We start from the raw sequence: 19,949 nt of genomic DNA on the forward strand, positions 1-19,949 counted from the left end.
AATGTGTTTGTTGCTCATCATGTGTCCTTTTTAATTCATGAAAAAATGGACTTTGTTCATATTTTAAAACAAATTCCTTCAAAGATTTGAACTTAGTAAAGTAGGATTTCACTGCATTAAGCATGACCAAATTATCTAGGTTTGAAATTCTTGGAGCAAAAGTTCCTGTTGTGAAATAACTGTCCGGTGGCACTTGGAAAGCAGCTGCTCTATGAACTATTAACCATGAACACAGGGGCATGGGGACTATTTTAATGAATGGAATGAAGGGAAAACTCGAATGCCTCTTCCTCTGAAAACTGGGAAAGGGATCTATCGAGTGAACACAAGCAGTAAGCTCAGCCCCGCAGTTAGGATGAAATCAGATCCGACAGAAAATGTATCGTCCTGTTCTACACTACTTTCAACCAAGGTCATTCACTGTGAGACACATCTCTTCAGTTTTAAGTATCCACCATAAGTCCACACTGTATAAGAGACTCACCGGTCCACAGGCGTTGATGTATTCTCAATAAAACTGATGACCTTCTCCCTGACATTAACAGATTTCGTCTTTAGAGCCACAGTCATTTTATTTACAAGGGACTTCATTCCTCTATCATTTGAGCCATTACAAGATTCACCCTGAAAAACAAGAACATCGATGAACCACTCTCTAGGTAATTAACACGTACATGACTGTTAAAGGTTATCTATACTGTAGACAGAATTGTATCCCCACCAAATTCATGCTGAAGTACTAAAATCCAGTGCATCTCAGAAAGCCACTGTATTTGGACAAAGGGCCTTTAGAGAAATTATTAGAATTAAATGAGGTCAGGGTAGGTTCAATTCCACCTATTGGGGGAGAGTGTATATTTGGGTATTTTCAGGTATGTGCAGATGTTCACCTTTCCACTTATATGGCCTTTCCTTTATACACATTCCCATGTCTCCTCTTCTGTGAAGAGTGGGTTAGAGGCTGGGGAGAAGGCTCAGTTGGTAAAGTGTTCACCATGCAAGCAGGATGATCTGCTTTAGATTCCCACACCCTTGTGAGGGGGAGGCACAGCAGTATACATCTACAACCCCAGAACTGTGATAGGGAGGGACAGGGACCATAGGACTGCTGTGGATATCGCTCTGTGTAAATAAAATGCTGTTTGGCCAGTGGCCAGGCAGGAAGTATAGGTGGGACAAAAGAGAAGAGAATTCTGGGAAGTGGAAGGCTGGGGGAGAGACACTGCCAGCCGCCGCCATGAGAAGCAACATGTAAAGACACCGGTAAGCCACAAGCCATGTGGCAAAGTATAGATTAATAGAAATGGGCTAAATATAAGAGTAAGAGCTAGACAATGGTAGGCCTAAGCTAATGGCCAAACAGTTTAAATAATATAAATGTCTGTGTGTTTATTTTATAAGTGGGCTACTGGACTGCTGGGGCTTAGTGGGACCTGGAGGAAAACTCCAGCTACATAGGACAATACCTGTCATTGGCCATCCAATCTATCTGAACTGGTAGGCCCCAGGTTCATTAAGAGGCCTGTCTCAAAAGTAATAAGGTGACTGAGAAAGACAGATGTCAACCTCTGGCCTACACATGAGTGCACAAACATAAAGCTGTGTTTGTAACAGAAAAGGGTGGAAAGCAATATAAGTACTTAGCAACAGGGCATTAACTAAATAAATCAGAACACACACAATGGAATATTATTTAGTTTTTATATACCTAGAGGATCAAGGTAAAAAGAAATCCTCAGAGAAGTCTTGTCTGCCAATGTGACAATGATCTATTTTGATCACATGGCAGAAAATAACCCTCCACACATCTACAGTGCATCACTACGCATATTCCTGTCACCTAGTCCTCAGGCCCTCCTTATGGGAACAGTCTGTTACCACTGTATTGCAAAGGTTTTACTGGAAATCAGAAAAAGGGGAAGCTATGTTGTAGAATATTTGTTTAATTCTGTAAAGATGTGTGGCTGTTTTACCTTGCCTGCCTAAGGCACCTGGTTAGTCTAACAAAAGCTGAACTGTTGGTAGTGAGAGATGAGGTATGGGCAGGACTCCTAGGCAGGGAGAATAAGTAGGAGGAGGAATTTAGGCTCAAGAGAAAGCAAAAGAAATGCCAGGGAGACACCAGGGGCCAGCTGGGAGACACGGAGGAAGCAGAAAGTAAGAAATACAGAATGAAAGAAAGGTAAAAAGCCCAAAAGCAACGTAGATGAACAGAAACAGGTTAGATGAAGTTATAAGAGCTAGTAGGACAAGCCTAAGCTAAGGCCAAACATTCATAATTAATAATAAGTCTGTGTCTTAATTTGGGAGCTGGTTGGCAGCCCAAAGAAAATTCCAACTACCAAGAATGGCAGAGACCTAAGTCCAAATGAGTAAATGTGCTCCTGTACATCACTTTTGTCTCTATTTTACAGAATAAACACTGTAAATGACACTTAATAAACATTGTTTATTAAGAAAACAATGTAATGACATCTAATTCAACTGACAAGACTTTTTGCTCAGGTATTTCCAAAGCAAAACACGTGTACTCACCCCCTATAACAAAACCTCACATAATTCACATCACAATAACTAACCATCAACTATATTAGGGGGCCAACTTTTTACTTTCTCTACCTGGACCATTCACCATTGGAAACAGACTCAAATTTTTCTTAATCATTAAGCTCACAGTGAGGAAGGAACACTATGCAGGAGATGTGGACATGAGTCTAGTATTCTGCCAGCCCAGACAAAATGAGCTCACTGGAGAGAGCTCCACCCAGTTCATCACTTCAGTAACCTCACAATAAGAAGTCCTCATTGTGTACTAAATCTTTCTGACATCTTTGCTGTTTTGCTGGAGTTTGAGAGTTAAGCACCTTTTTTGGAAACTAATCCACCAGGTTCTCCACATGTACTCACATCAACAGAACTGATGCTGCTCCTTGAGCCTGAGGTACTAGCAATCCAATGGCCATATCCACTTTCTGGTCCCTCCACATTAATGTCGGCCAGGTGCTGCTGCAGGGCTTATGACAAACAAGACAGACAAAGCAAAAGCTGAGACTCTGGGAAGATGGAAGTATAATATCACAGCACAGGAAATTGAAAAACCATCCAAGGACATCATCGACAAATGTGCTGCCCTGCACCCTCACTAAAACTCCAGGCCACAGCCAACCTTCCTCTTCATCTGTCTAAAGCCCTCTGCCATCCCGAGAGTGAAGACTAGGAAAGCTTTTGTCTCCTCCTGATCAAGCAATCTTTCAAGTACTAACAGATACTATGTGCAGAACTCAAGACATGAAGAATTAATAGAAACCTAGGAGACATCAATCCATTTTCCCATAATAATGTAGACTTAGGCAATAACGGTCAGACAAAGATTAATGGAGGCGCGCGGGGGGGGGGGGGGGGGGGGGGGGGGGGCAGAGAGACCTTTAAAAGGCTTTCTAAAACTCTAGACTAAAACTCCAGTACTCAGGAATCTGAAGAGGGGAGAAAATGAGTCTGGGTCACACGGAATACCTGGGATAGGTAACAAGTTCCAGGCCAGCTTAGACCTGAAGGACAGCAAGAACGCTCGAGAATTATATGACTAGCAACCGACTTTTGTGTTGTGTTATGAGGATTTCTAGAAACAGTAGGTAATGCGTCAATATTTGTTTACCAGTATCTTTTTTTATTTGGAGACAGGGTCTCATTATGTAGTCCTGGCTAGCTTCAAACTCACAGAGATCCACCTGCCTCTGACTTTTGAGTGCTGCACTTAAATGTGTCCCACCTGGCAACAAAGTATTTTAAAAAAATTTTTGAGACAGGGTCTCATTTGTCTCAGGCTGTTCTCAGATTTGCTAGGTAGCTGAAGTTAACCTTGATCCTCCTATCTCCACCTCCAGAAAGTTGGGAAATAAATCCAAGGGCCTTGTGCATGCTAGGCAAGCACTTCACAAAATAAGCTATAGCCCCAACTCTCACTTATACACACACACACACACACACACACATATGCACGCACGCACGCACATACACATGTACACACATATCTTTGTTGTTGTTAATGGTAGGGATTTTGTTAATTTTGCTATTTATTTATTTGGTTGTTTATTTATTTGAGATGGGGTTTTGATATATATATATATATATATAGTTCAGGCTGGCCTGGAACTTCCTATGTAGCAGTCTATTGGTCCTGAAACTCCTGGTCCACTTAAAGGCTGAGGCAGAAGGATCAGGAGTTAGAGGATGTAGCTCAGAGGTAAAATGCTTGCCTTGCATGCATGAGGCCCTGGATTCAATCCCAAGCACCTTGTGAAATAAAAACCAAAAGGTTTTGAAACAGATGCTAAGTAAGCACATTTATGTATCTAAATGGTCTCTATTCACTCATTGCAATTGCCTATGTTATTTGTTATCTATGTATGCTCTGCTTGCCTTCTCTTTTCTGAAACTACTAAATGACTGGAGACAGAAGATACACAATAACTAGTTTATAATTCTAAATCAGCACTACTGATAATCACTATATTTTTTGTCTGAAAAGTAGAAGCAAAATTAATGCATTAAAGGCTTACCCATAAATCCTCCACTGGCAATACTAACATATTCTTTGTTTTTCTGTAATAAAAGACAAAATGTAAATTATTACAAAATGCAGCTTAATTAAAGCTCCGGATAGTCCTAAAGTCCTAAAATATATAGTTATATCTTACATTTTTAGCATGTTACTTTCCTTGACAGTCTGGACTTCAGCACAGAGTAGTAACATGTCTTGATCTGGCATGTTGTTGGGGTTGGTGCTTGACAAAAGAGAGGGGACAGCTTCATGGCTATTAAGACTGTGTGTGGTTTTATTTGTGTTACAGTCTCCACAGTACAAGGGTCAAACAAAACGGAATGAAATGACATTTCAGAATTCATCAAAGTAGGTTTTTAATGTTTCAAATCTTTTGTGTCCTTTACTATAAGGTAATATAAAAATATTATAGCTGATTATAAAAAAGGAAATGACGGTTGGGGATTTAGCTCAGTGGTAGAGCGCTTGCCTAGCAAGCGCAAGGCCCTGGGTTTGATCCTCAGCTCAAAAAAAAAAAAAAAAGGAAATGACGTAATTACCATTTTGCAAACTACTAAAAACTTGTAAACATTAAATGTGTTACTCTCCAGGCTAAGTCCTCAAGGTCACAAAGCTGAGACAGCCTGGGCTACATAAAAGGAGAAAAACAAAACAACGACAAAAAAAAAACCTAAGGCCCAAAAGATGACTCAGCAGGTAAAGACACTTGCCACCAAGCCTGACAGCCTGAGTCTGACCCCCAGAACCCACATGGTAGGAGAACGGGACCTCAAGAGCCATGTCTGCTCCACATATGCAGTATGTCATGCGTGTATGTGCACACTGGTGCAGTATGTCATGCATGTATGTGCACACTGGTGCAGTATGTTGTGTGTGTATGTGCACACTGGTGCAATATGTCGTGCGTGTATGTGCACACTGGTGCAGTATGTCATGCACTGGCAATGTCGTGTATGTGCACACTGGTGCAGTATGTTGTGTGTGTATGTGCACACTGGTGCAATATGTCGTGCGTGTATGTGCACACTGGTGCAATATGTCATGTGTGTATGTGCACACTGGTGCAATATGTCACGTGTGTACGTGCACATTGGTGCAATACGTCGTGCGTGTATGTGCACCAGCACATACAAAGAAATGAACTAAAATATCATATTTTTAAATTCAAAAACAAAAGGAAATATACATAATGGATCTAAGTAATGGCAAAACAAAGCAGAGATGGAGAAAGAAACACCAGGTGAACATAAGTAGAAAACTAGTAGTAGGAAAACCACAAAGACAAACTAATTGGGTTGTTTTAACAAATACATGCAAGAATACAATTAAAAACTGGAAACCCATAAATTAAAAACATAACAATGCCATGATTTAAAACCCATAAAAAGCAAGAAAATGAGAATACTAGTTAGATTCTTTTGTATTAAAGTTGACAGTATGACTATGTTATAAAGATTTTATCACAGTCTGTTCCTCCACTTTAAAAAAAAATTAGCTGGTTGTGGTGGAGCACGCCTTTAATCCCAAGCACTTGGAAGGCAAAGGCAGGTGGGTATCTGTGAGTTTGTGGCCAGCCTGATCTACACAGTGAGTTCAGAACAGCCAGAGCTAGGTAGAGAAAACCTGACTCAAAACCACCACCACCACCACCACCACCACCACCAACACCACAACAACAACAACAACAACAACAACAACAAAACATTTAAAGATTAAAAAAAAAAGAGTATGTATTTGTGTAGGTACATGCATGTGAGTGCAGCTGCCTGCAGACATCAGATCCCCTGGAACTGGAATTACAGAAAGGTGCAAGTTGTCTTCAGTGGATGCTGGGAACCAAACTCAGGTCCTCTGCAGGAGTGGCCCTCACTCTTTACTGCTAGGCCAGCTCTCTAGTCTCCTACTTTTCTATTTTTATTTATCTTTATTTTGTGTGTGTGCATGTGTGTTGGGATATACAAATACATGTGTGGTGTGTGCATGTGTAGGCAAAAGCCAGAAATCAATGGTAGGTCTTCCTCGTGAGCTTGCAATCTTTTTTGAGACAAGGTCATTCACTGAACCTGGAGTGAGATGCGAGCTCCAAAGATTCTCCTGTCTCTGTCTGTATTTCCCACCATTCTGGTATTATAGGTGCACACCACCATACCACTTTTTATGTGGGTGGTGGGGATTGAACTCAGGTCCTCTGTGGCAAGCACTGTACTAAGTCATCTCCCCAGGCACCCAATTCTTCTAACTTGCAATTTCTTTGAAAGTTTTGTGATGAAAATTAGGGAGAATGAATTCTAAAACTCCATCAAGAATTTAAATAATAAACGACAAAGTTCCTAATAGCCCGAACTCCTCCCATATGACATCCTTTACAGCATAGTTTATACTGGAACATTTTAAATGGGCTAGTTGGGTTTATGACTAAGGTGAGTCCAAACTCTGCACTCTCCCAAATAAACCTTAAAAATGTGTAAAGGCACTGAATAAACCCTCCGCCAAAGACCTTCACTTCTCTGACTTTTTCCCCAAAGACTTAAGTGTTAGAAGAATTTTCTCAAACCAAGTCCCTCAGAAAATACAACAGAACTAGAAATGGATCAAGATGGGGTGGCTGTGGAGGATCAAGACCACTGTCTTCCTGTGGGTGGACTTCAGGGTGGAACTGACCAGAAAAAGTATTGAACTAACAGCTGTTTTTATAAACAGCCATCAATGGCTAAGCCACTGCATAAAATCACCATTGCGTTAAAGCTCCTGGGGGAAAATATGTCACAGGTAATGAATATATATATATATATATATATATGTATGTTACACACACACACACACATACAATATATAATCAAAATAAGTAAAAGCATTCAAATAAATCAGATATCTACTATTAAAAGTTCTAGAACATGAAGAGCGAAAGATTAATACAACAGAGTAATCTGGGGATACATTCTCAGCACAGAGAAATCCAGTATGTTAAAAAAACTCATCAACAAAGCGATATCACAGTTAGTTTCCTATTTGGAAAAAATAATCATGTCCCACATTACTTCTTACACAAAAAATTGATTCCATATGATTTATAACTTAAAAATAGCATATGAGCACATAACAAAAATATTGCAAAAAAGATATTTCTTAGTAAGATACCAAGCAAAGAAGCAGTTATAAAGAATATAGACAAATCTGGTAGAGTCTACAAAAGCATACTCATTAGCTGTGGGTTTCTTCAAGCTGTTGGCAACAACCAAGCCAGATGGGATAGTCTACATCAGCGTACCTGTAAAAAGTGTGCCAGCACCATGTTCATATACATGTCTTCTTCCTCGCGGCCACTGCCCATAAAACAGAGGTGCTCCCCGCCAGCTATGGAGCCAGACTCAAGGGACTGCTTCTGTGCTTCCAGCAAGGACTTCACTGACTGTGCAAACTCAGATGGGTTCTGGAGCATCTACATCATTTTAAAAATGAGAAATCTGGCAAACATACATTTGTTAACCTTGAAATATATTTCCAAGTACACTACCAACATTAAAACCAAGCATAAAAGGAATGGAAAACGAAAAGGTTTAATTAAGTAAGTACAACTTCAGGGATAAAAATCAAAGCTTCATGTATATATTGGAGCAAAGGCTGAGAAAAAATACTGTTCAATTAGAGGGAAAAAATTGTTTCATAAATAACAAAGTCCAGCTACAGTAATCCTGAATCACGGTGACCAAAAGAGTTTAACTTCAAACAGAATAAGTAAAAACTACAGATCAAAAAACTGTAGGCAGAGTTTTCCTGTCCCTCAGCTGTTCAACCAGTAGCCGCTTCCCAAATAGCTGACTCAGAGACTTAATACAAATTATAAATGCTCAGCCAACAGCTCAGGCTGATTGCTAACTAGCTCTTACATTTTAGGTTAACCCATATTCCTTATTTACACTCTGCCACATGGTGGTACCTTTATTAGCATGGCACATTCATCTCCTATTACCCCTGCTTCTGCCTGGCGGCTCAGGATAATTCCAAGGTGGCTAGCTGAGATGGTCCACTCTCATATACTACTCCAGCCAGGGCTTCAGACCAGCCCTTCCCTTTCCCACTACGCAGAGACTGACAACAAATGATATAGTTAGCTCTCACAAGGCTTGATCGTTGTTTTGGTTTTTTTCAGGATCACCTATAGATGCTGTTGTCCCTTGGACAGCAGGAAGTAATTTTAAGTACACAATGCCCACATTCCCAAGAGGTGGGGAGGACAGTTTTGGTCTTTCACTGGGTTATAGATATTTGCCATTGTGTAGGGGGGTTAGTTACAAGTTGTTACTGGGTATGGTAAAAAAAAAGGGGGGGGATAGATAGGATATAAAGGTAAATTATTGAATCTACTTCAAACTAAAAAAGCAACTACTAGTCTTAAATAATTTATATTGGTATAAATTTTTGTATATTGATACCAATTTAAGGTTATTTTTGTTATACTATATATATATATATGTTTCTACTTCTGTTTAAGATAGTTTGTATATTGTTACAAATTTGAGGTTATTGTCCTTATACTATATCTCTGATTCTATTTTTGCTTAAGGCATTACCTATACAGCTTGTTTAATTATGCAATGCAAAGTTTTAGTCCTTAAAAGCTATTTAGGAGAATAAAGAAATAAAGGCTAATAGTCACTCATAACTATCAAACTTATAGTCATGTTAGTTAGGTTTTCTAGGTATACAGAGATATATTTCAGATAGACAGGTAATCCTCAAACAATTCAAAGATCTACAGAATATGGCATTTAAAATGTTTTAATAACTTAGACTTTTCTCAACATGAGATATGTCTGCTCCTGACAGCACTGATCTACTTCTAAAAAGGATGATGGGCATTAAAGAAACTCCGTATGGAGTTTGCTTTCTTTGTGGCAAAAGCTAGCCATTAGGGCAAGAAACTGCCCTTGACTCGACTGTTGACAGTATGCTGTCCAAACTGGACAAGCAGAACACAAAGAAAGGTGACTGCCAAATTTTGCAAAGACAGAGTAAGACAGTTCTTCCAAATTTCCTGCTTCTGAAAAATGTCTGTCAGATATTCTAGGCCTGTAGGCCAAAGATAGATGTCCCAATATAGCAGAGGAACCTTGGGGGACTGTCCAGGCAGTCAGCTGTTTCTGTCATTTCTCACATTTTTGGGAAGTTGCTTGCTTGCACTTCCTGCTTACTCAGGTAATATTAATCCCTTTTCAGGTCTTTGATGGGGTTGATGACTAGACAGTTACAGGTCTCCTGAATCTTGGAAAAAGGCATATTAGGTACAAAAGTTTGTATTCTTCAGGAGAGGAGAGCTAATGGAGTAACCTCTATAAATTTGCCAATTATTTATGGACTGAACATTGAGAATGTATTTCTTACTTGATAATTATTCTTATATGTAGTTTCATTTTTGTTAAGGTTATTACCTTTCCTTTCTATCTGGACACTACTTGACAATTCTTATTGTATATAGTTTTACTATGTTAGAATTAGAACCTTTCCTTCTTAGACAAAAAGGGGGAAATGTTGCAGGAATTCTGTCACCAGTCCGCTAGCCAACTGAGAGGAGTGTTTTGGTCCAAGTGGCAGGGTTTTCATTGGGGACAGACATGACTGAAAGAGGCAGAGTGGAGAAGTGTGTGGCCCCTTTCAAGCAAGGAGCAAGCGATGGTGGGTGTTAGCGGTGGCTTGTCATTCGGCTCAAGTTCCCCTTTTGTTCTTTCATATTTGTGCATGGGTTTTGTTTGTTAATAAATGGTAAAGAAATCTTTTAACACAAAATAGTCCTGTTTTTTAGTTTCCACTTACAAGACAATCCATGTATTTCTTAGAAAACATCAGAAATATTAGAACCATTTACTTATCATTTACTTTAGGTATTGATAAAACAAAGATCAAAAACTCATTCTTTGTACAGAATGAACTAAATATGCCAATAACTACAAAAATTTTAAGCTATTCTTACTGAAATCACATACAAACTACAGTAAAAATCCAATAAAAAATAGATCAAAGAAAAGAGCAATTTCTTACATTAGTTTTAAAGATTTATTTATGGTTATGTATATGTGCCTGCATGAGTGTGTGTGTGTGTGTATGTGTATGTATGTGAATGCACCAATATGTGCAAGTGCTTATGGAGGCCAGAAGAGGGGTCAGATCTCCTGGAACTGGACTTACAAGCAATTGTGAGCTGTCATGTGGGTGCTAGGAAACAAACTCAAGTCCTCTGCAAGATCAACATGTGCTCTTAACCTCTTAGCCATCTCTCCAGCACCACGGGAAAAGAAAGTTTAAAAAGAGAGATAAAAGGTGTTTGCACCTTACTTGTTTACCTCTATTTTCAGCCATCATTCTAGAAAACAAACAAAACCCCATGACTGATAATGCCCAAGAATGCCGCTGCTATAAAACATGCACACATGAGGTCCACGGTACTTCAGATCTCTAAAGAGCACTGTCCATAGCCCTAAACCCAATAACTTTACTTCGATAGTCTACTTCTTTACAGAACTATGTGAAAAACTACACAAAATATGTGTAATGTTTTCAACAGCAGCTTTGTTACACAAAAGCGAAGTAATTCAAATGTACATTAATCAAGAACAAACTATGGTAATATCTGTACCAGGGACCACTATGAACATTGAAGGAAATGTGTTTAAATGAAAGATCTCTAAGAAACTGTTAAGCTAAAATAAAGTGACAAAAGAAGAAATATGTACATATGTATTAAAGGTGAAGATTGAGAAAGCCAGTAACAGAGCTTATTCAGAATATTTTTTGAAAAGAATGTTAATTCATGAAAATGAAGTCTCTATCAATCACAAGTAAATTTTAAGAACAAGCATGACAGAAATCAGAGGGAGAGGCATAGCGTTCATGTAGGGCACACTCACAGGCTAGCATGTCCTTTCTCACCCATGATGTCAGAATTCCGTGTTCTACCTTCACTTTCCATCAGTTCCTCTCAATACCACCCAGGCCTGAAACACATCCTCTGGCCCCAGGGCCACCAGCTGCAGACATGATGAGGAAGAGAATAGGAGGCAGCGGCAGTGGTGGCTGGGTATGTGTGTAGGGGCGGGGGGGGGGGGTTCCCCTCCCTATTCCTATGTCTGCTCCCTACCTCAGGCTCTACAACCTCAGAGTGGCTTACATGGTGCCAGTCTCAACAGTTCTAAGCACCTGTTATGACCATGTTTATTTCACCTACTTCTCTGACAGAAATCACCTAAGGACAGTAACTTTAACAGGTAAGCACATACATTTCAGCTACTACTGTGCCCGCCTATCAGCTTTTTATATACATACCCATAAACTTTAAAAACAGCTTCCAGCAAAACCATCTAGGTGTCTCATCCAATTATGCTAAGAGCTCATATTTCTACAGTACTTACTAGGTGCAAGGCACAATGCTAAGTGACCCACCCTTGAGATTGCTCACAGTGAGCGCAGAACTGACTGACATAACAATGGGAAGGAACCGTGAGCCACAGTTAACAGCTGTCCCTCTTTATGATGACACGGAGAAAAGGGAACCCTACCTACCCACAGGCAGACCCTGCCTTAAGCAAAATGAAAGCATCCTCATCAGGTCATCAAATCTGGTTATAAGCCAAAGGGGAAAGCACTGTCTCTTGCAGAACATTTGCTCCGCACTTGTACTAACCAGGTCGGAATCTAAGTGGAAGGCCGTTGACAAATGTCCAGCATTATACTGTTCTGCAGGACGGCAGTCCACCACGAAGAACCGGACTCCTTCCTAAAAGGGAGACAACATTTGACACTCTGGAATTTGACATGAAGTTCACATCACATGACAGAACAGTGAAAAGAAACCAAAATATGGGGAACAAGTGTTCTGTAATGGATCTCACAGGGGATTAGGAGGACCCAATTTGTATAGACACAAAAAAGTAACTTTTAGGATCTAAATACTTATGTCTGTTTTAAATAGTTAACACATTTTTTTTAATGTATTGAGCTTGAAAGTCTCAATATGTAGCAAGAGTCTGGCAATTTGAGCTGAAATACTAAATATACTGGAAATCAACACTTTTTATTATCTTAAACACAGTGCCAGATAAACTTATTTTCAGGTCCACAAATTTACCAGCAATCCAATTCAAAGAACTAAATGTTTTTAAGTATATGGAGGAGCTAGGTTCACATGAGTCTTTTTAACCTGTACTTTATTTTCTTTCTAATGAAAAGAGAAACGTATGTGACTGCTTACAAGCCCAGACAAAGACAGAGCGGCAGCAGGAAGCTGAACTCGATGTGGTATAAAAGCCCCATCTTCTCACAGCTGAGCCTCTTCCAGGCACAGTCTTGGAAATACAGCACATATTCCAGAGCTTAGCCATGGCACTGTTATTTCGGCACATACCCAGAAAGCTCACTCATTAAACTGACTCACATTTTTATGAAGAACACAATAGAAACCATGACATATTTTCATAACTCTCTTTGGTTTGCTTTATGGCATTGAATCACATAATTCAGCAAGCTGTGTAACTGCCCAGGATTTAACTGTCAAAGGCTAAGTCCGCCCCTTTAACTTCTTCACACAGTTCCATGGTCATTTTGCTTTAATGACATGTGAAAAGGGAGCAGTTTATAAAACTGTTGTCAAGAAAGACAAGAATAATTGTTGGCAATACAAATACACAAGCCACATGGACAGGAAATGGAGCATACTTATCTTCAGGCAATGTGATGGTAAATGAATTGTGTGGGAATGCTGATTATTTCTTGTCGGTAGCAGGTAATGAACCCAGGGCCTTGATCATACAAAATCCGCGCTAACACTCAGCTGTAACTGCAGCCCCAGCTCTCCACATTTACAGGGCACAGCTTCTGACGGGGTCTGCTTTGCTTACCCTTTGCAGCTGGTTTGCTTGAAGGATCTCTGACACCGAAACAGCCAGACACAGAGCCTGGCTCAGATCTGCCTCATCATCCTTGATTCCCAGCAGTGTGCTACCAAAGAGATGATGATTGTCCTACACAAAGAGAAAACTGTAAACATTACAAGAAAAATCAAATGTTCTTCCTACAAGTATTTTCATGAAACTATGATAAAATGTAACATTGTTACCACCTTGAGTATAATTGATTTTTAAAAACTTAGTAACATATAATCTCAAAGTTTATTCTGTGTGTGTGTTGGGGGGGAGGGTGTGTGTGACAGTCAAAGTCTCTGTCAGAATTCATACAAAATCAAAGACTAAGAAAAATCTTTCTACACAGTTCTATACTAATACCTACATTACATATTAACTGTTGGGGCTTCAGAAGTCAGTAGTAGAATAAGCTTCCCCAGTATGCTCAAGAAACTGGGTGTACCAGGAATCTTAAAAAGTTCTTATTAATAAGATCAAACCTGAGCCAGGTATTGGGGTGAATGCTGGAAGATCAGAGAAGCAGAACAAGCCACAGCTTCCTCACCTTGCCAGTTCCTCAGCTGATCCTGTTTCCTCAGACTGGATGCCTCTCAGCTGAACTGTGCTGCTCAAACACCTAAAAGCTTAACCAGCCAAAAGCTTCTAGTTTCTGGTCTTCACACCTTATACACCTTTCTGCTTTCTGCCATCACTCCCTGGGATTAAAGGTGTGAGTCACCATGCCTGGCTGTATCCTTGAACACACAGAGATCCAGGTAGATCTCTGCCTCTGGAATGCTAGGATTAATGGCATGTGCTACCACTGCCTATCCTCTATGTTTAATATTGTGGCCGTCCTGTTCTCTGACCCCAGATAAGTTTATTAGTGTGCACAATATTCTGGGAAACACAGTACCACCACAACTGGGTTTGCCTGGTGTAACAGTGCACACTGTTAACTGGGAAGGTGAAACAGGAGTATTGCATCAACTACAGACCAACCTGGGCTATAGAGCAAGAACCAGACTAATCAGGCTATAGAGCAAGACCTGCCCAAAAGAGGCTAAAAAGGCTGTGGGTTTGAACCCCAGCACTGGAGGAAGAGCACAATGATGAATGGGTCAAAGAAGAAATAAAAAAATAAATTAAAAATTCCATGAAAATACAACACAACAAAACCTCTAGGACACAGTGAAAGCATTCCTATTAGGGAAATTTACAATCTGACAGAGGGCTGATATCCAGAACATATAATGAACTCAAGAAATTAGACATCAAAATGCCCAACAGTCCAATTAAGAAATGGGCTATAGAACTAAACAGAGAATTCTCCATAGAGGAAGTTCAAATGGCTGAAAGACATTTAAGGAATTGCTCAACATCCCTAATTATCCGGGAAATGCAAATCAAAATGACTCTGAGATACCACCTTACGCCCGTCAGAGTGGCTAAAATCAAAAACACAGAAGACAGCTTATGCTGGAAAGGATGTGGAGCAAGGGGAACTCTCCTCCACTGCTGGTGGGAATGCAAGCTTGTACAGCCACTTTGGAAATCAATATGGTGCTTCCTTAGAAAATTGGGAATCCATCTCCCCCAAGACCCAGCTATAGCACTCTTGGGCATATACCCAAGGAATGCTCAATAATACCACAAGGGCATTTGCTCAGCTATGATCATATTAGCATTGTTTGTAATAGCCAGAACCTGGAAACAACCTAGATGCCCTTCAACTGAAGAATGGATAAAGAAAATATGGTACATATACACAATGGAGTACTACTCAGCAGAGAAAAACAATGACATCATGAGGTTTGCAGGCAAATGGATGGATCTAGAAAAAAATCATCCTGAGTGAGGTAACCCAGACTCAGAAGGATGAACCTGGTATGTACTCACTCACAGTGCGATACGATATTAGATGTAAAACAAAGATGACTAGACTGCTACACAACTCTAGGGAGGCTACCTAGAAAATGAGGATATTTTAAGGTGTGTTACTTTTGTTTAACTCTGTAAAACCGTGATACTTTGTCTGTCTAAAACACCTGATGGTCTTAATAAAGAACTGAACACCCAATAGCAAGGCAGGAGAAAGGATAGGTGGGGCTGGCAGGCAAAGAGAATATATAGGAGAAATCTGGGAAAAAAGAAGTAGCCAGAGAAGGAGGAGGAAATCAGGGGACAGCCGCCCAGCTACACACCAGCAATGGAGTAAGAAAGAAAGATGTACAGAAATAGAGAAAGGTAAAAGTCCAAAGGCAAAAGACAGACAGGATAGCTTAAGGAAAGCTAGCAAACAACAAGTCAAGCTAAGGCCAAGCATTTATAATTAAGAATAAGCCTCTATGTGTGTGATTTATTTGTGAGCTGGGTGGCAGGTCCCCAAAGAAATAAAGAGTAAAAAATCCATCCAACAACAGGAACCTATCTTTACAGAAGGTGTCACATGTACTTTACAAAGAGTTTTCATGTAGTCATGTCTTAAGGTTTATTGTTCTCAGAATTAAGTTAATTACTACTAGGAAAAATTTTCACCAAATAGTGCTGTTTAAATATGCTTAAGATAAACTATGGAGGGTCAGGCTCCTGAACTTTCAACCAACACTGGCTATTGAGTTAAACCAAACTGCCTTCTTGCCTCCCACAGATCACTACTCTGCTGGCTTTGTTAGAGACTTAGCAAACAGAGAAAAGGAGATCATGGACATACTCTCATTCACAACAACATCAAGAAAATATCTATGAATAAAACTATCCAAGGAAGTGAAAGACCTCGATAATGAAAACTTTAAACCTCTGAAGAAAGAGACAGACACTATAAAATAGAAAGACATCCAATGCTCATGAATTGGTAGACTTAATATTATGAAAATGACCATTCTACCAAAAGCCATTTGCAGATTCAACACAATCAAAATCCCCATTTCATTCTTCACAGAATAGAAAAAAAAAACTATTCTAAAATTCATATGGAACCACAAAAGACCCTGGATAGTCAAAACAATCCTGAGCAAAAAGAAGAATGCTGGAGGGATTAACATCCCAGATCTCAAGATGTATTAGAAAGCCACAGTAATAAAAACAATATGGTACTGGCACAAAAAAACAAACATGAAGACCAATGGATCAAAATCAAAGACCCAAACATGAGTGCATGTGCTTCAGCCATTTAGAATTCACAAAGATGCTAAAAACATATGCTGAAGAAAGGAAATTATTTTTAGCAAATGGTATAATGGATAAATGGTACTGAGAAAACATGCAGAATTTAATTACACCTGTAGCTATTACCTTATATAAAAACTATCTTCATATGTATCAAAGCCCTAACCATGAAAGCCCTAAGACACCAAAACTGATAGAAGAAAACATTGGTGTTTTATTCAGAAAAGGACTTTCTGAATAGGACTCCATTGCCTAAGAATTAAGGCCAACAACTGACAAGTGAGACTCCATAAACTAAAAGCTCTACATGACCAAAGAAATAATTAACTGGGTGAAGGAGGAGCCCACAAAATGGAAGAGAACTTGCCAGTTATACATCTAACAGAGGATTAATAACCAGAATATATAAGAATTCAAAAAACAAAGGGTCAAAAAAAAAAAACTAAACAATCTATTCAAAATAGGCTTGGAATCTAAACAGAGCCTTCTCAAGAAGAGTAAGTAAAAATGGCTAAGAAATATCTCAAAAAAATATTAATCATGTCTAGCAGTCCGGGAAATGCAAATCCGTAACAACTTTGAGATTTCATCTTACCTTAGTCAGAATGGCAAAGATCAACAAAACTGTCAATAAGTGCTGGAAAGGGTGTGAGGAAAGGGGAACCTCATTCACTGTTGGTGGGATTGGAAACTGCTCCAGCCACCCTGGAAGTCAGTGTGGAGAAGTCTCAAAAATCTGAAAATAAATCTACCATATGACTCAGCTATACCATGTCTTGGTATCTGCCTAAAGGACTTGACATCCTATTCTACAGATCTCTGCTCAGCCATGCCATTGCTGCTCTATTTGCAATAGCTAAAATCTGGAAGCAAACCTAAATGCCCTTCAACTGACAAAGATAATGAAAATGTGGTCCACATACACTGTAGAATACTGTTCAGCTGTAAAGAGAAATAAAATCATGGAATCTGCAATAAGTGCAGCACTCACTCCTCATTAAGGAAACTTCCCTTTGCAACGGACAGAAACACTACAGAAAGTCACAACCAATCAAAACAGAGTTGTGGAGCCCAGTCCCCACTGATACATCTATAACACAACTCCTGACCCGAGGCTCAGGGACAGAAGATGGACAGAAAGACTGTAAGAGCCAGAGGATCATAAAGTTTGCTATGACAGATGTTTCCTGGAAATATCAGCAGCTACACCCATGAAGTTTCACCAACACAATCGACTAAATACGACCTGAACAAGATACCAATAGACATGCTAATGTGGAAAGGGTAGAAAGTTCATGAGGTCTCAGGCAATTTAGGAATGCTAAGCGTGGGAGAAATAACCTTCTAATACTACGTGGTCAGCCCTGAAAACACATACACACAAGTAACATTATACGGACTGACCAGGATGAACTTACATATTTACATTTAGTTCTATAGATCTGCCTCTAAGGTAAAGTGACCCAGTAAAGCAGTTCTGCATATCTACGGTTACCCAAGGATCAACCCCACAAAAAGGAGACCTAACTACATACCCACCACCGGATCACGGAATTTCCAAAGTTACAAAAGCACTAACTTAGGAAATAATTTCCACATGACTAGAAACTAACAAAGAAACAGAACAAAGGCAAGATACTTCCAGTTATTATTTTTGTCAAGTCTAAATGAAATTCCATTCCCCCAAATTCTGGCAGTTAGATGAAAGCCAGCATTCCTCAGGAACTTGTGAAGCCAGTTCCCCTCTATCAAAGGGAGCCATTTCCCTGATCACTGACAGAAGGGACAAATGACTATCTGTGATGGCTATTAGCATATACAGTGCATGCTGGCCTCCAGGCTCCCTCAGTATCACAAGTACCTGGTACACATTTCAGAGTCAATGCTAGCAGCCTAGTTCTTACCTCCGCCCTTACCCTGAAGTCTCTCCCACGCTCCTGAGTTACTCATTCTCCTTAGAACCCTGCTATTCCCACTATGCTCACTCTCTTTGTCCTCGTTCTTTGTTCTCCTCTTTCCATCCTCACCCTCCTCTCTGTTCTCTCTCTCCTCTCTGGCTCATCCTCTCTCTCTCCCTCCCTCCCACTGTGTGTGTGTGTGTGTGTGTGTGTGTGTCTGTCTGTCTGTCTGTGTGTATGTGTGTGTCTGTGTGCATGTATGAGTGTGTCTGTGTGTGTATGAGTGTATGTGTGTGTATGAGTATGTGTGTGTATGAGTATATGTGTGAATGTGTGTGTATGAGTGTGAGTGTGTGTGTGTCTGTATGTCTGTGTGTATGTATATGCGTGTGTCTGTGTGTGTGCGCACGTGTGTGTGTATGTATGAGTGTGTGTGTGTGTGTATGAGTGTGTGTGTGTCTGTGTGTGTGCGCGTGCGTGTGTGTGTAAGTGTGAGTGTATGTGTGTATGAGTGTGTGTGTATGTGTGTGTGTGTGTGCGCGCGCACACGTGTGTGTGTATGTATGAGTGTGTGTGTGTGTATGAGTGTGTATGTATGAGTGAGTGTGTGTGTGTGTATGAGTGTGTATGTATGAGTGAGTGTGTGTGTGTATGAGTGTGTGTCTGTGTGTATGTCTGTGTGTGTGTATATGCGTGTGTCTGTGTGTGTGCGCGTGCGCATGTGTGTGTATGTATGAGTGTGTATGAGTGTGTGTCTGTGTGTATGAGTGTGTGTGGGGGGGGCTTTTCTACTTTCTTCTTTCCACTCTCCCACACTCTCCCACACTCTGCTTCTCTTATGGCCAGTCTGCTAGCCATGTTCCTCTCTGCTCTGGACTCACCCAGATACCTCTGGCTGTTCTCTTTCTCGTATCTGTAATAAAGGCCTTCCTGTTAACCAAACCATTGAGCAGCAGTCACGTCAACAGTTGATACAGCTGTCTCTTTTGTCGATTTCTCTACTAGGGAGAGAATTTATAGTGAACGACCACAAAAACAAACTAACACATTTTTTAAAAAGTGGAGAAGAACCACAAGCGAAATATTTTAACTGAAGTGACTACAATGTAAACAAGAAAAGAACATAAGACATCTGACCCAGACCAGTTTGCCATTTCTCATCTTTTACCTTCCTAAAAGAAGCTGGAGTTTTACTGCAGTAATACTGAGCCAAAGAGAAGAGGTCTTCTATATCTTCCAGATTCAAGCTAGATGGAGTATTTTCCAAGAAGTCTGAAATGCAATTATAGACATGACAACAATTAATCAACTATTTATGAAGTATTTTCTTCACAATTATTTGTGAAGAAAATATCACTGTTTAAAGCTAAAACAGTTCCAACATAAGCAACATATAAAAAAATATCAACAGTGATTCTTTGATGAGCTGTT

General features: G+C 39.9%; 1 protein-coding gene across 2 annotated transcripts in view; it reads right to left on the minus strand.

Annotated features, from left to right (window-relative positions):
- Nucleotides 1-19,949, minus strand: part of Tbc1d23 (TBC1 domain family member 23) — a 60,425-nt gene that overhangs the window by 11,948 nt on the left and 28,528 nt on the right. For both annotated transcript variants that reach the window (XM_036203557.1, XM_036203556.1), the window contains exons 8-14: nucleotides 19,687-19,790; nucleotides 13,450-13,572; nucleotides 12,237-12,329; nucleotides 7,830-8,000; nucleotides 4,560-4,602; nucleotides 2,908-3,014; nucleotides 485-624 (exon numbers count right to left, since the gene is read on the minus strand). In XM_036203557.1, the coding sequence (XP_036059450.1) occupies nucleotides 485-624; nucleotides 2,908-3,014; nucleotides 4,560-4,602; nucleotides 7,830-8,000; nucleotides 12,237-12,329; nucleotides 13,450-13,572; nucleotides 19,687-19,790 (781 nt within the window). The remainder of the gene's footprint in view (nucleotides 1-484; nucleotides 625-2,907; nucleotides 3,015-4,559; nucleotides 4,603-7,829; nucleotides 8,001-12,236; nucleotides 12,330-13,449; nucleotides 13,573-19,686; nucleotides 19,791-19,949) is intronic.

Source organism: Onychomys torridus, chromosome 12, assembly GCF_903995425.1.
Source record: "Onychomys torridus chromosome 12, mOncTor1.1, whole genome shotgun sequence".
NCBI classification, from domain to species: Eukaryota; Metazoa; Chordata; class Mammalia; order Rodentia; family Cricetidae; genus Onychomys; species Onychomys torridus.